The sequence below is a fragment of the Phyllobates terribilis genome, unplaced genomic scaffold, assembly GCF_046119375.1.
Source record: "Phyllobates terribilis strain yellow unplaced genomic scaffold, ASM4611937v1 Scaffold_11__3_contigs__length_659146591, whole genome shotgun sequence".
Taxonomy (NCBI): Eukaryota; Metazoa; Chordata; class Amphibia; order Anura; family Dendrobatidae; genus Phyllobates; species Phyllobates terribilis.
Window position 1 is genome coordinate 613,284,010 of NW_027362771.1, and position 15,780 is coordinate 613,299,789.

Sequence of the window (15,780 nt, forward strand, 5' to 3'; positions counted from 1 at the left end):
AATACTGCTCCTATGTACAAGAATATAACTACTATAATACTGCTCCTATGTACAAGAATATAACTACTATAATACTGCTCCTATGTACAAGAATATAACTACTATAATACTGCCCCTATGTACAAGAATATAACTACTATAATACTGTCCCCTATGTACAAGAATATAACTACTATAATACTGCCTCCTATGTACAAGAATACAACTACTATAATACTGCTCCTATGTACAAGAATATAACTACTATAATACTGCCTCCTATGTACAAGAATATAACTACTATAATACTGCCCCTATGTACAAGAATATAGCTACTATAATACTGCCCCCTATGTACAAGAATATAACTACTATAATACTGCTCCCTATGTACAGGAATATAACTACTATAATACTGCCCCCTATATACAAGAATATAACTACTATAATACTGCCCCCTATGTACAAGAATATAACTACTATAATACTGCCTCCTATGTACAAGAATATAACTACTATAATACTGCCCCCTATGTACAAGAATATAACTACTATAATACTGCCTCCTATGTACAAGAATATAACTACTATAATACTGCCCCCTATGTACAAGAATATAACTACTATAATACTGCCCTCTATGTACAAGAATATAACTACTATAATACTGCCCCTATGTACAAGAATATAACTACTATAATACTGCCTCCTATGTACAAGAATATAACTACTATAATACTGCCCCCTATGTACAAGAATATAACTACTATAATACTGCCTCCTATGTACAAGAATATAACTACTATAATACTGCCCCCTATATACAAGAATATAACTACTATAATACTGCCTCCTATGTACAAGAATATAACTACTATAATACTGCCTCCTATGTACAAGAATATAACTACTATAATACTGCCCCCTATGTACAAGAATATAACTACTATAATACTGCCCTCTATGTACAAGAATATATATACTATAATACTGCTCCTATGTACAAGAATATAACTACTATAATACTGCCCCCTATGTACAAGAATATAACTACTATAATACTGACCCCTATGTAGAAGAATATAACTACTATAATACTGCCCCTATGTAGAAGAATATAACTACTATAATACTGCTCCTATGTACAAGAATATAACTACTATAATACTGCCCCTATGTACAAGAATATAACTACTATAATACTGTCCCCTATGTACAAGAATATAACTACTATAATACTGCTCCTATGTACAAGAATATAACTACTATAATACTGCTCCTATGTACAAGAATATAACTACTATAATACTGCTCCTATGTACAAGAATATAACTACTATAATACTGCCCCTATGTACAAGAATATAACTACTATAATACTGTCCCCTATGTACAAGAATATAACTACTATAATACTGCTCCTATGTACAAGAATATAACTACTATAATACTGCCCCTATGCACAAGAATATAACTACTATAATACTGCTCCTATGTACATGAATATAACTACTATAATACTGCCCCTATGTACAATATAACTACTATAATACTACTCCTATGTACAAGAATATAACTACTATAATACTGCCCCTATGCACAAGAATATAACTACTATAATACTGCTCCTATGTACATGAATATAACTACTATAATACTGCTGCTATGTAAAAGAATATAACTACTATAATACTGCCTCCTATGTACAAGAATATAACTACTATAATACTACTCCTATGTACAAGAATATAACTACTATAATACTGCCCCCTATGTACAAGAATATAACTACTATAATACTGCCCTCTATGTACAAGAATATAACTACTATAATACTGCCCCTATGCACAAGAATATAACTACTATAATACTGCCTCCTATGTACAAGAATATAACTACTATAATGCTGCCCCTATGTACAAGAATATAACTACTATAATACTACTCCTATGTACAAGAATATAACTACTATAATACTGCTCCCTATGTACAAGAATATAACTACTATAATACTGCCCCCTATGTACAAGAATATAACTACTATAATACTACCCCCTAATGTACAAGAATATAACTACTATAATACTGCCCCCTATGTACAAGAATATAACTACTATAATACTGCCCCCTATGTACAAGAATATAACTACTATAATACTGCCCCCTATGTACAAGAATATAACTACTATAATACTGCTCCTATGTACAAGAATATAACTACTATAATACTGCCCCCTATGTACAAGAATATAACTACTATAATACTGCCACCTATGTACAAGAATATAACTACTATAATACTGCCACCTATGTACAAGAATATAACTACTATAATACTGCTCCTATGTACAAGAATATAACTACTATAATACTGCCCCCTATGTACAAGAATATAACTACTATAATACTGCCCCCTATGTACAAGAATATAACTACTATAATACTGCTCCTATGTACAAGAATATAACTACTATAATACTGCCCCCTATGTACAAGAATATAACTACTATAATACTGCCACCTATGTACAAGAATATAACTACTATAATACTGCTCCTATGTACAAGAATATAACTACTATAATACTGCCCCCTATGTACAAGAATATAACTACTATAATACTGCCCCCTATGTACAAGAATATAACTACTATAATACTGCCCTCTATGTACAAGAATATAACTACTATAATACTGCCCCCTATGTACAAGAATATAACTACTATAATACTGCCTCCTATGTACAAGAATATAACTACTATAATACTGCTCCTATGTACAAGAGTATAACTACTATAATACTGATCCTATGTACAGGAATATAACTACTATAATACTGCCCTGTATGTACAAGAATATAACTGCTATAATACTGACCCCTATGTACAAGAATATAACTACTATAATACTGCTCCTATATACAAGAATATAACTACTATAATACTGCCCCCTATGTACAAGAATATAACTACCATAATTCTGCTCCTATGTACAAGAATATAACTACTATAATACTGCTCCTATGTACAATAATATAACTACTATAATACTGCTCCTATGTACAATAATATAACTACTATAATACTGCTCCTATGTACAAGAATAAAACTACTATAATACTGCTCCTATGTACAAGAATATAACTACTATTATACTGCCCCTATGTACAAGAATATAACTACTATAATACTGCTCCTATGTACAAGAATATAACTACTATAATACTGCTCCTATGTACAAGAATATAACTACTATAATACTGCCCCCTATGTACAGGAATATAACTACTATAATACTGCCTCCTAGCTGTGAGGACGTGTGTCAGTGGTTCTCCTGATGTCTGGAGCAAGCCCGGGGAGGGGCCTCCCTGGGCGGGTAAGCTCTCCAAGCAAGGCCCAGGCTTCCAGGCCTACACTGGGAGGAAACTCCCAAGCTCTTTCTAATGTGGATGGAAATCCCAAAGCGATCTCTGAGGAGAAGAAAGCTCCGAATGGAAGTAACAGCAGCAACAAGAAAGATGAAGTTGTGAAAGTGAGTAAAGTAAAGGAAGAAGGAAAAGCCGTGGTCGTATGTAAGAAGGTGACAGTAAAGCAGTCGGCCAGCCAAGGCAAGCAGAGTGAAGTGCAATTAGGAAAGATCCAGAAGGAATCTACTGCTGGGAAGCTGAATGGAGGAAAGCAGCTTGTTGGCCAGGAGGTGAGGCAGATCCCATCACCGGCCTCAGGTGTGCAGCTCACTCCAAGCCGGCAGAGGAGGACATCTCTGGAGAGACAGACCCTCCAGGAGAACCTGCAGCAGAAGCACGTGGTGACCAGCATGGCGGGCTCTGGACGCACGAGGTCGCAGTCAGGTGGCAGCAGTAATAGTGCTGTGGAGCCTGGAGCCACGAAACCAACGGTGGTTAAAACCAAGGAGACATCTAAGTCCAAGCAGCCAGAGAGCTCGCTGAAGGCAGGATCCCAGGAGACTCCATGTGCACCAGGGCTGCAGATTGCAGAGGACATCCCAGGACTGGTGGAGAGGTTGCGTGTGTTACAGCAGCAGAAGCAGCTAATACAGGTATCAATAGACTGTGCATATAAAATAAAGGCTGAGGATCCCGGGGATCACACCGTGTATGACCGGAAGCTGAACTCAATGGGGGTAGAGCTGGCAAATGTGGTGAAGGACATAGACTGTGTGTTTGAGAGGATGGGGCCCCTGGCAGAGACTTACAGGAACCAGGAACCGTTTATGTTCAATCTGCCGTACTCTGCTGATTCACAGTCAGACATTGTCCCAGGTGGGCCCCAGAAGCCGGTGCGGCCAGTGCTGCAACCCGCAAGCTTCTTGTTCCAAAAGGGACTGCACCAGGAGCCGCAAGAGCCTGCGGCAGATCCCAAGCAGGAGCATGGAGTGCAGGGTACAACGGTGGTACCACAAGTCCCAGGATGCCCAGCACAGCAGCCGGACAGTGGACATGTGTCATTAGTTTCTGGTGGTGCCCAGCAGGGCTCTCATGCTGGGGATAATCATACTGTATCTGTGGGGTCGGGGGTTGGAGGGAGCACAGAATCTGTGGTGGACATGGCGCAGTATGATAATGACATTGATGTTGATGATAACAATGTGCATGATAATGTCTGTGATTTTCCTCCTTTGATTCCAAGCACACAGGGTCCCCCTGCAGCAGACCCTCACCCTGTCAGTCAGCCCTGTGTGACCCCACAAGTTCCCCCCAGTAATGCCTGGAGCCATGGTGCTCCGTCCTTTACCTCTGGCGCTAATTATACCGGCCAGGCGTTTAAACGGAGGAACGTCGTGCGTTTCAGGCACAGAGGTGCCAAGGAAGATCTGCCCGACAGGAGGTTTGTGGTCAGGGAGCTCCTGTGCCAGCAGATGGGGTTTGCGCCAGTTAACATCTGGGCGGTAATTAATCTACCAGACAGGCAGGGCTATGATGTCAGCTTTAAGCTCATGTCTGATCTGGACAGATTCTGGGCCAATTTCCCCAAGTTCAGAGACGCTGAGGGCTGGAGTAAGTTCAGCTTTATTCCCATCTCTAAGCCAGATACGGTTACGGTTAATGTCATCTTCTGGAATGAGTCTGTTCCCCCGCAGGACATTGTGGTGTGGCTCCGGAGGCATTGCGACCTCGTCTCTGACCTCACCAGAAGCAGAGATAACGATGGTATCTGGACGGGTGGGTGGAAGGTCCTGGTGAAGCTGCGCCAGTGTAATAACATCACTGCCCACCTACCCAACTCCTTCTTTATTGGGAGGGAGAAGGGTGTATGTTTCTACCCCGGCCAGCCCCGAAAGTGCTTCAAATGTGGCAAGGCGGGTCACCTGGCGAATACCTGTACAGTGGTGAAGTGCAGCCTGTGCGGGGAAGTCGGCCATGTAGCTGCAGACTGTCAGAACATCAGGTGCAACCTCTGTGGTAAGATCGGCCACCCTCACCGGGACTGTCCAGACGCCTGGCACAACATCTGTAAGGACTTTCCTGATGAGGATTTGGTGGCGGGGGCAGAGACTCTGGAGGAGGAGGAGGCTTTATTGTCAGAGGTCCACCAGGGGTTCACTCAGGTACCACCAGAGCTGCCGTGCTCAGCGGGGGCACAGGGGAGCATGGAGGTCGTCCCTCAGGAGCAGCAGTCACAGAAAAGCGCTACTTCAGTATTACCATCTGTATCTGAAGGAAATAGCCAGAATCAGAGTAAAAGGAAGAAAAAGGACAAGACCTCCCGTAAACCTGAGGAGGAGTATGACACTGGCCAGAGTGCCAGGAGGAAGGTCCAGAGTTCTGCAGGAGTAATGGTCGTGTCTAATAGGTTTGATGTTCTGTCTAACGGGGATTTTGAGGATGAACTTAAAAAAATAGACACAGAGTGTGATAGGGATGTTGAGGACTGTCCCCCGCCAAAGCGGAAGCCCTTACCTGTGGGCACTCAGGTAGAGACTGGTATGGAGACCGGTGGTGGACAGGATGACTCCGACCCAGATCTATGAACCGTCAACCAGATATTGTCCGAACCCAGATAAAATCATGAGAAATCAGGAGGAGTCAGAAAAGTGTAAAGTTATGGAAGGATGTGTAACTGTGCTGAAATATGATGGTTTCTTTTACAAAGTGTTTATTTTTCATTTTTCCAACCACAGGTGTGGACTCTTTATATTGACTTTATCTGTATAATCTAGAGATGTAACGAATGTATGTACAATTCAAGTGAATCTAGTTTTGTATTATTGCAGGAATTTTCTTAATTTTTAATTGTATTTGTTTGGTTTTTATAATAAAAATTGCCCCTATGTACAAGAATATAACTACTATAATACTGCCCCCTATGTACAAGAATATAACTACTATAATACATCCCCCTTTGTACAAGAATATAACTACTATAATACTGCTCCTATGTACAAGAATATAACTACTATAATACTGCTCCTATGTACAAGAATATAACTACTATAATACTGCCCCCTATGGACAAGAATATAACTACTATAATACTGCCCCCTATGGACAAGAATATAACTACTATAATACATCCCCCTTTGTACAAGAATATAACTACTATAATACTGCCCCCTATGTACAAGAATATAACTACTATAATACTGCTCCTATGTACAAGAATATAACTACTATAATACTGCTCCCTATGTACAAGAATATAACTACTATAATACTGCTCCCTATGTACAAGAATATAACTACAATAATACTGCCCTCTATGTACAAGAATATAACTACTATAATACAGCCCCCTATGTACAAGAATATAACTACTATAATACTGCCCCCTATGTAGAAGAATATAACTACTATAATACTGCCCCTATGTACAAGAATATAACTACTATAATACTGCCCTCTATGTACAAGAATATAACTACTATAATACAGCCCCCTATGTACAAGAATATAACTACTATAATACTGTCCCTATGTACAAGAATATAACTACTATAATACATCCCCCTTTTTTCAAGAATATAACTACTATAATACTGTCCCTATGTACAAGAATATAACTACTATAATACATCCCCCTTTGTACAAGAATATAACTACTATAATACTGCTCCTATGTACAAGAATATAACTACTATAATACTGCCCTCTATGTACAAGAATATAACTACTATAATACAGCCCCCTATGTACAAGAATATAACTACTATAATACTGTCCCTATGTACAAGAATATAACTACTATAATACATCCCCCTTTTTTCAAGAATATAACTACTATAATACTGTCCCTATGTACAAGAATATAACTACTATAATACATCCCCCTTTGTACAAGAATATAACTACTATAATACTGCTCCTATGTACAAGAATATAACTACTATAATACTGTCCCTATGTACAAGAATATAACTACTATAATACATCCCCCTTTGTACAAGAATATAACTACTATAATACTGCTCCTATGTACAAGAATATAACTACTATAATACTGCTCCCTATGTACAAGAATATAACTACTATAATACTGCCCCCTATGTACAAGAATATAACTACTATAATACATCCCCCTTTGTACAAGAATATAACTACTATAATACTGCTCCTATGTACAAGAATATAACTACTATAATACTGCTCCTATGTACAAGAATATAACTACTATAATACTGCCCCCTATGGACAAGAATATAACTACTATAATACTGCCCCCTATGGACAAGAATATAACTACTATAATACATCCCCCTTTGTACAAGAATATAACTACTATAATACTGCCCCCTATGTACAAGAATATAACTACTATAATACTGCTCCTATGTACAAGAATATAACTACTATAATACTGCTCCCTATGTACAAGAATATAACTACTATAATACTGCTCCCTATGTACAAGAATATAACTACAATAATACTGCCCTCTATGTACAAGAATATAACTACTATAATACAGCCCCCTATGTACAAGAATATAACTACTATAATACTGCCCCCTATGTAGAAGAATATAACTACTATAATACTGCCCCTATGTACAAGAATATAACTACTATAATACTGCCCTCTATGTACAAGAATATAACTACTATAATACAGCCCCCTATGTACAAGAATATAACTACTATAATACTGTCCCTATGTACAAGAATATAACTACTATAATACATCCCCCTTTTTTCAAGAATATAACTACTATAATACTGTCCCTATGTACAAGAATATAACTACTATAATACATCCCCCTTTGTACAAGAATATAACTACTATAATACTGCTCCTATGTACAAGAATATAACTACTATAATACTGCTCCTATGTACAAGAATATAACTACTATAATACTGCTCCTATGTACAAGAATATAACTACTATAATACTGCTCCCTATGTACAAGAATATAACTACTATAATACTGCTCCCTATGTACAAGAATATAACTACAATAATACTGCCCTCTATGTACAAGAATATAACTACTATAATACTGCCCCCTATGGACAAGAATATAACTACTATAATACATCCCCCTTTGTACAAGAATATAACTACTATAATACTGCTCCTATGTACAAGAATATAACTACTATAATACTGCCCACTATGTGCAAGAATATAACTACTATAATACTGCTCCCTATGTACAAGAATATAACTACAATAATACTGCCCTCTATGTACAAGAATATAACTACTATAATACTGCCCCCTATGTACAGGAATATAACTGCTATAATACTGCCCCCTATGTACAAGAATATAACTACTATAATACTGCTCCCTATGTACAAGAATATAACTACTATAATACTGCTCCCTATGTACAAGAATATAACTACAATAATACTGCCCTCTATGTACAAGAATATAACTACTATAATACTGCCCCCTATGGACAAGAATATAACTACTATAATACATCCCCCTTTGTACAAGAATATAACTACTATAATACTGCTCCTATGTACAAGAATATAACTACTATAATACTGCTCCCTATGTACAAGAATATAACTACTATAATACTGCTCCCTATGTACAAGAATATAACTACAATAATACTGCCCTCTATGTACAAGAATATAACTACTATAATACTGCCCCCTATGTACAGGAATATAACTGCTATAATACTGCCCCCTATGTACAAGAATATAACTACTATAATACAGCTCCTATGTACTGGAATATAACTACTATAATACTGCCCCCTATGTACAAGAATATAACTACTATAATACTGCTCCTATGTACAAGAATATAACTACTATAAAACTGCTCCTATGTACAAGAATAAAACTACTATAATACTGCTCCTATGTACAAGATTATAGCTACTATAATGCTGCCCCCTATGTACAAGAATGTAACTACTATAATACTGCCCCTATGTACAAGAATATAACTACTATAATACTGCTCCTATGCACAAGAATATAACTACTATAATACTGCACCTATGTACAAGAATATAACTACTATAATACTGCACCCTATGTACAAGAATATAACTACTATAATACTGCCCCCCTATGTACAAGAATATAACCACTATAATACTGCTCGTATGTACAAGAATATAACTACTATAATACTGCTCCTATGTACAAGAATATAACTACTATAATACTGCCTCCTATGTACAAGAATATAACTACTATAATACTGCCCCCTATGTACAAGAATATAACTACTATAATACTGCCCCCTATGTACAAGAATATAACTACTATAATACTGCTCCTATATACAAGAATATAACTACTATAATACTGCCCCCTATGTACAAGAATATAACTACTATAATACTGCTCCTATGTACAAGAATATAGCTACTATAATACTGCCCCTATGTACAGGAATATAACTACTATAATACTGACCCCTATGTACAAGAATATAACTACTATAATACTGCTCCTATATACAAGAATATAACTACTATAATACTGCTCCTATGTACAAGATTATAGCTACTATAATGCTGCCCCCTATGTACAAGAATGTAACTACTATAATACTGCCCCTATGTACAAGAATATAACTACTATAATACTGCTCCTATGCACAAGAATATAACTACTATAATACTGCACCTATGTACAAGAATATAACTACTATAATACTGCCCCTATATACAAGAATATAACTACTATAATACTGCCCCTATGTACAAGAATATAACTACTATAATACTGCACCCTATGTACAAGAATATAACTACTATAATACTGCCCCCCTATGTACAAGAATATAACCACTATAATACTGCTCGTATGTACAAGAATATAACTACTATAATACTGCTCCTATGTACAAGAATATAACTACTATAATACTGCCCCCTATGTACAAGAATATAACTACTATAATACTGCCCCCTATGTACAAGAATATAACTACTATAATACTGCCCCCTATGTACAAGAATATAACTACTATAATACTGCTCCTATGTACAAGAATATAGCTACTATAATACTGCCCCTATGTACAGGAATATAACTACTATAATACTGCCCCTATGTACAAGAATATAACTGCTATAATACTGCCCCCTATGTACAAGAATATAACTACTATAATACTGCCCCTATGTACAAGAATATAACTACTATAATACTGCCCCCTATGTACAAGAATATAACTACTATAATACTGCTCCTATGTACAAGAATATAACTACTATAATACTGACCCCTATGTACAAGAATATAACTACTATAATACTGCTCCTATATACAAGAATATAACTACTATAATACTCCTCCTATGTACAAGAATATAACTGCTATAATACTGCCCTCTATGTACAAGAATATAACTACTATAATACTGCTCCTATGTACAAGAATATAACTACTATAATACTGCCTCCTATGTACAAGAATATAACTACTATAATACTGCCCCTATGTACAAGAATATAACTACTATAATACTGCCTCCTGTGTACAAGAATATAACTACTATAATACTGCTCCTGTGTACAAGAATATAACTACTATAATACTGCTCCTATGTACAAGAATATAACAACTATAATACTGCTCCTATGTACAAGAATATAACAACTATAATACTGCTCCTATATACAAGAATATAACTACTATAATACTGCTCCTATGTACAAGAATATAACAACTATAATACTGCTCCCTATGTATTAGAATATAACTACTATAATACTGCTCCTGTGTACAAGAATATAACTACTATAATACTGCTCCTATGTACAAGAATATAACAACTATAATACTGCTCCTATGTACAAGAATATAACAACTATAATACTGCTACCTATGTATAAGAATATAACTACTATAATACTGCCCCCTATGTACAGGAATATAACTACTATAATACTGCCCCCTATATACAAGAATATAACTACTATAATACTGCCCCCTATGTACAAGAATATAACTACTATAATACTGCCTCCTATGTACAAGAATATAACTACTATAATACTACCCCCTATGTACAAGAATATAATTACTATAATACTGCCCCTATGTACAAGAATATAACTACTATAATACTACCCCCTATGTACAAGAATATAATTACTATAATACTGCCCCTATGTACACGAATATAATTACTATAATACTGCTCCTATGTACAAGAATATAACTACTATAATACTGCCCCCTATGTACAAGAATATAACTACTATAATACTGCTCCTATATACAAGAATATAACTACTATAATACTGCCCCCTATGTACAAGAATATAACTACTATAATACTGCTCCTATGTACAAGAATATAGCTACTATAATACTGCCCCTATGTACAGGAATATAACTACTATAATACTGACCCCTATGTACAAGAATATAACTACTATAATACTGCTCCTATGTACAAGAATATAACTACTATAATACTGCTCCTATGTACAAGAATATAACAACTATAATACTGCTCCTATGTACAAGAATATAACAACTATAATACTGCTCCTATATACAAGAATATAACTACTATAATACTGCCCCCTATGTACAAGAATATAACTACTATAATACTGCTCCTATGTACAAGAATATAACTACTATAATACTGCTCCTATGTACAAGAATATAACTACTATAATACTGCCTCTATGTACAAGAATATAACTACTATAATACTGCTCCTATGTACAAGAATATAACTACTATAATACTGCCTCCTATGTACAAGAATATAACTACTATAATACAGCCCCTATGTACAAGAATATAACTACTATAATACTGCTCCTGTGTACAAGAATATAACTACTATAATACTGCTCCTATGTACAAGAATATAACAACTATAATACTGCTCCTGTGTACAAGAATATAACTACTATAATACTGCTCCTATGTACAAGAATATAACAACTATAATACTGCTCCTATGTACAAGAATATAACAACTATAATACTGCTCCTATATACAAGAATATAACTACTATAATACTGCCCCCTATGTACAAGAATATAACTACTATAATACTGCACCTATGTACAAGAATATAACTACTATAATACTGCTCCTATATACAAGAATATAATAACTATAATACTGCTCCCTATGTATAAGAATATAACTACTATAATACTGCCCCCTATGTACAGGAATATAACTACTATAATACTGCCCCCTATATACAAGAATATAATTACTATAATACTGCCCCCTATGTACAAGAATATAACTACTATAATACTGCCCCCTATGTACAAGAATATAACTACTATAATACTGCCCCCTATGTACAAGAATATAACTACTATAATACTGCCCCCTATGTACAAGAATATAACTACTATAATACTGCCCCCTATGTACAAGAATATAACTACTATAATACTGCCTCTATATACTAGAATATAACTACTATAATACTGCTCCTATGAGCACTGATGCTATTATTTAGCTACTTCTTGCAGGTATTTCCAATGTTGCTCCTGTTGTCATATATTGCGATATGAAATATATTAGCTCTGTGATAGTTATTACTGTTATATTACATAAGTATTCTAGCTGATCCTATTATATGGCACTGTGACAGATTATTACCTAGCCATTGTGGTTGGCTCTATTATATGGGCACTATTGTTAGTCCTACCATATGGCATCATGTCAGGTGGTGTTACTGTATGTAGACATTGTCATGGTAATTTTTATTTAGGCTATGTGCCCACGATGCAGAAATGCTGCAGATTTTTTACGCTTCTCCCTGGCAGGAAAAACACTTGCGGTTTTTACATGCGTTTTTCCCGCCAGGTAGAAGCGTTTGTCAAGCGTTTTTTCATGCATTTCCGCATGCGGTTTATCAAGCGCTTTTCCAGGCGATTTTAGCATCACTTGGAAAGTGCTTGACAACTTGGTCAAACTATATAAATCCATGCAACCGGCAGCCGGCATGGATTTATAGTAGTGTGACCAACTTAGTTAAAAAAAAAGAATAAGAATGGTAAAAAATAAAAAAATAAAGATTATACTTACCTTCCGATGTCCTCCCGGTGTTTTGTCCGCTCCGTCCGGTGTCTTGCGTTGCTCGCGGTGGTGTGAAGGACCTGCGGTAACGTCATTGAGCCATGTGATGGGTCACATGACTCAGTGACGTCATGGCAGGTCCTTCACAACAGCGAGAGCAATGCAAGACACCGGACGGAGCGGACAAAACACCGGGAGGACATCGGAAGGTAAGTATAATCTTTATTTTTTTATTTTAAATTCTTTTTTTTACAGGTTCTATGGTACCCAGGTCTGGATGACAGTCTCCTCTTCTCCAGACCCGGGTACCATCCGCACATAGAAACGCATAATATCCGTGTGTACAAATGTACTGACACGGATATTATGCGTTTCAATGGAAGTCAATGGTGGCGATTACGCTGCGTGTCCGCAAAATTAATGGACATGCTGCGGATTTTTGAGCGCTGCAGAAACGCTGCGGGAAAATCCGCATCATGGGCATTGACATTGCGGCTTGTCATTGGGGACCATGGGGCGCGGATTGCCAAGCGTTTCCCAAGCGTTTACGCTGCGGAAATTCCTCAGCATATGCGCTTGTAAAACGCTACGTGGGCACATACCCTGAGGCTGGTACTTCCATGCAGCACAGTTCCCGGCTTTATACATAGACCACTGTAACAAACTGATATCGTTATCTAGTTATTATGGCTGGTATACCGGCATATGGCTCCTTCAAAGGCATTATTTAGGCAGTGTAGCTGGTACTACCATATGGCATCACGTCAGTCATTATTGTCTTTGTGACCAGTCATTCTGTATGGCATATTGTCGGGTATTATATAGAAGATTTTGGAAGCAGATGATTAAATCATAGCTACAAACATAAGCTCCAGAAATCATTCTCACCACTTTATATCCCGGCCCACACATGACACCATTCTTCTGTCTGCCCGATCCTGATTGTTAGGGTTAAAATGACTGTCTGCCAACAGTAGACTATATGTCCCATGATGCTTTACGCTGGCATCACATAGGTGTGGCCAGATCACGTCAGACATATAGATCATTCCAACTTGTCAGCAGGCTGCAGAGGTGATGCACAGGAGAGGCCGCAGACTATGCACTGCGCCGCTGCACACAGCATGTCACAGGCGCAGAACATGTGCAGGGTTACTTGGTCCGGCACATCAGCTTGGAGGAAGTTTAGCCTAAAGCTCCCTTCAGAACAGCTTCATCTCTGTTATGTTGGTGGGTTTTCTCATATGAACTGATCGCTTCAGTTCCTTCCAAAATATTTATGTAGGATTAAGGTCAGGACTGAGTCTTGGCCATTCCAACAGGGCTGTGGAGTCGGTAAGCCAAACCTCCGACTCCACCAAAACGGGCTCCGACTCCGACTGCACAACTCCGACTCCACAGCCCTGCATTCCAAACATTTATGTATCTTTAACCATGAAAGATTGATGGCTTTAGGTTGTCTTGCTGCATGACCTACATTCTCCAGAGCTCATGGACATTTGCTGGTTTGCTGGTAAAATTCAGAATTCCTTGGTCCAACGATGATGGCGGCCATCCTGGCCTAGATGCAGAAAAACCGGCCCATACCATGATATGTCCACCGTGTTTCACAGATGGTAGGAGGTTTTTATGCTGTAATGAGTGTTTTTTGTTTATCCCAAGATAACACTTCTCATGTATACCAAGAAGCTCTATATTGGTCTCAGTTGTCACAAAACATTGCTCCAGTAGGCTTCTTGCTCGTCCAGGTGATCTTTAGCAAACTGCAGACACACAGCAATTTTCTGTTTGGGGAGCAGTCGCTTTCTCCATGCAATACTGACAATGCTCCTGATGGTGGACTTATTAACATTAGCTATTGTGAATGAGGCCTTTAGTTACTTAAAGGTTACCTTGGGTACTTCTGTAACCTTGTGGACTATTAAATGCCTTGCTTTTGCAGTGATCTTTGTTGGTCAATCACTCTGTCTGTATAATATCCTCCATGATGTTTTATTTCACCCCAGTGCTGGATTCACATCTACACTGGTCAGTACTGCTGTCTGCATAATATCCTTCATGATGTTTTATTTCACCCCAGTGCTGGATTCACATCTACACTGGTCAGTACTGCTGTCGGCATAATATCCTCCATGTTGTTTTATTTCACCCCAGTGCTGGATTCACATCTACACTGGTCAGTACTGCTGTCGGCATAATATCCTCCATGTTGTTTTATTTCACCCCAGTGCTGGATTCACATCTACACTGGTCAGTACTGCTGTCGGCATAATATCCTTCATGATGTTTTATTTCACCCCAGTGCTGGATTCACACTTACTCTGGTCAGTACTGCTGTCGGCATAATATC

The 15,780-nt window shown here is 37.3% G+C and overlaps 2 protein-coding genes across 2 annotated transcripts in view; one reads left to right on the top strand and one right to left on the bottom strand.

Moving 5' to 3' along the window:
• KDM6B (lysine demethylase 6B) overlaps positions 1 to 15,780 on the bottom strand; it is a 154,848-nt gene that overhangs the window by 118,903 nt on the left and 20,165 nt on the right. The gene's annotated exons all lie outside the window — the stretch shown is intronic.
• Positions 3,314 to 6,013, top strand: LOC141167392 (uncharacterized). The gene has a single exon (XM_073654799.1). It carries the CDS (start codon positions 3,314 to 3,316, stop codon positions 5,966 to 5,968), a length of 2,655 nt encoding a protein of 884 aa, XP_073510900.1. The 3' UTR covers positions 5,969 to 6,013.

What these genes read in the sequence shown, in the direction of transcription:
- LOC141167392 (XM_073654799.1), top strand. Translation starts at nt 3,314, where the DNA reads ATGTCTGGAGCAAGCCCGGGGAGGGGCCTCCCTGGGCGGGTAAGCTCT.